The sequence below is a fragment of the Etheostoma cragini genome, chromosome 23, assembly GCF_013103735.1.
Source record: "Etheostoma cragini isolate CJK2018 chromosome 23, CSU_Ecrag_1.0, whole genome shotgun sequence".
Classification (NCBI taxonomy): domain Eukaryota; kingdom Metazoa; phylum Chordata; class Actinopteri; order Perciformes; family Percidae; genus Etheostoma; species Etheostoma cragini.
The window spans coordinates 678,234-679,494 of record NC_048429.1 but is presented as its reverse complement, the minus strand read 5'-3'; the positions used below and the strand labels follow the sequence as shown (position 1 = coordinate 679,494).

General features: G+C 38.6%; 1 protein-coding gene across 1 annotated transcript in view; it reads right to left on the bottom strand.

The window, feature by feature from the left end:
* LOC117939054 (T-complex protein 1 subunit beta-like) overlaps nt 1–1,261 on the bottom strand; it is an 11,365-nt gene extending 10,104 nt beyond the window's left edge. The window contains exon 1 of the mRNA XM_034864097.1: nt 1,055–1,261. Within this exon, the coding sequence (XP_034719988.1) occupies nt 1,055–1,057 (3 nt within the window). The 5' untranslated portion in view covers nt 1,058–1,261. The remainder of the gene's footprint in view (nt 1–1,054) is intronic.

Genomic DNA, 1,261 nt, shown 5'->3' with positions numbered 1-1,261 from the left:
CTGATCCACTAGCCCGGTTAGGATGTCCTACTCTGTTTATATCTCAGTGATGCTGAAGACACATTTGTTGCCTTAAAATGTACTACCTGGATTTAACTTGTATTTTATTATCGATAATACTTTGGGTTTAGGGCACTCATATAGCTCACTTAAATATATATACTGTTTATATATGTGTCTCAGAACATTTATATGAACAGTATATATTTAAATTAAAAGTGTGTGTAGCATGAAGAAGGGACGACAACTTACATTTGATTGCGCAAACGTGTAATAAAATGACAAATGTATGATTAAAAGTAACCTTTTTTTGGATTTGACGTGAACCTTTATTGATAATTTGCTACAGAACCATTTTCCTCGGGATAGATACAGTTCTATTATATCTTGGAGCACACTTTTGCTTAGACGAAACTATTAATTCCGAGCGGCAGTGAACGCAGCAGCAGAGCCCTGCATCATCGTAGATGTAGAAACCGCTAGAAGCTTCCAAATGCACAAATATTCACAAATAAATAAAAAAACATTAAAACTTCTGATAATCAAAGCTGTAGTTAAAGTCAGTTGGAAGTCTAGGCTAAGTGTAGTTTGACTCGCATTGTATTTTTAATTGTTTTTCTATTTATTGTCTGTAATCGTTGACAGCCACAAAGCCCGAATGACAAGCTAACGCAGCATGCTAACGCAGCATGCTAACAGGCTAACGAGAGAACAACAAGAACACGCAGTCTCTGACAAATACACCCTGCAACACAACAGCTGACATTTTATTAGCTGTGGCAGACCCGACAGCATCACCAGTCATTTTAAAACAAATTAATACAAACAATAACGTTGATGCTGTTAGCTTAGCCGTTAGCGCATTCATAGCGTCCATGTGCGTGCTCAACGGGTTAGCACCGCTAGCTAACAGAAAGCTAAAGGGACGCTACGAACAACACTTCCGGAGCGTGTTAAGGATTTTAACAGACTATCTGCGAGTTAAGCTACTTGTAGAGGTGAAACTTGTGTTTCTTTACGGCTTATAAAACAGTAAAAACATGTTAAAGCTCACCATGATGTCTGGGATTCAGGGCTGAAGCTGGAACGCATACAGAAGAAGGGCTGGGCTGGGGAGTGACGTAATGACGTAAAAACGTGATGCTACGTGATGCTGCGTTCAATGCAGATCATGGAAGACGCCATCTTTTGTAAAATATGCCCAAATCCGCTTATTCATTCTTGTACACATGTTTTTTTTTTAACGTGTATTACTTGTGTT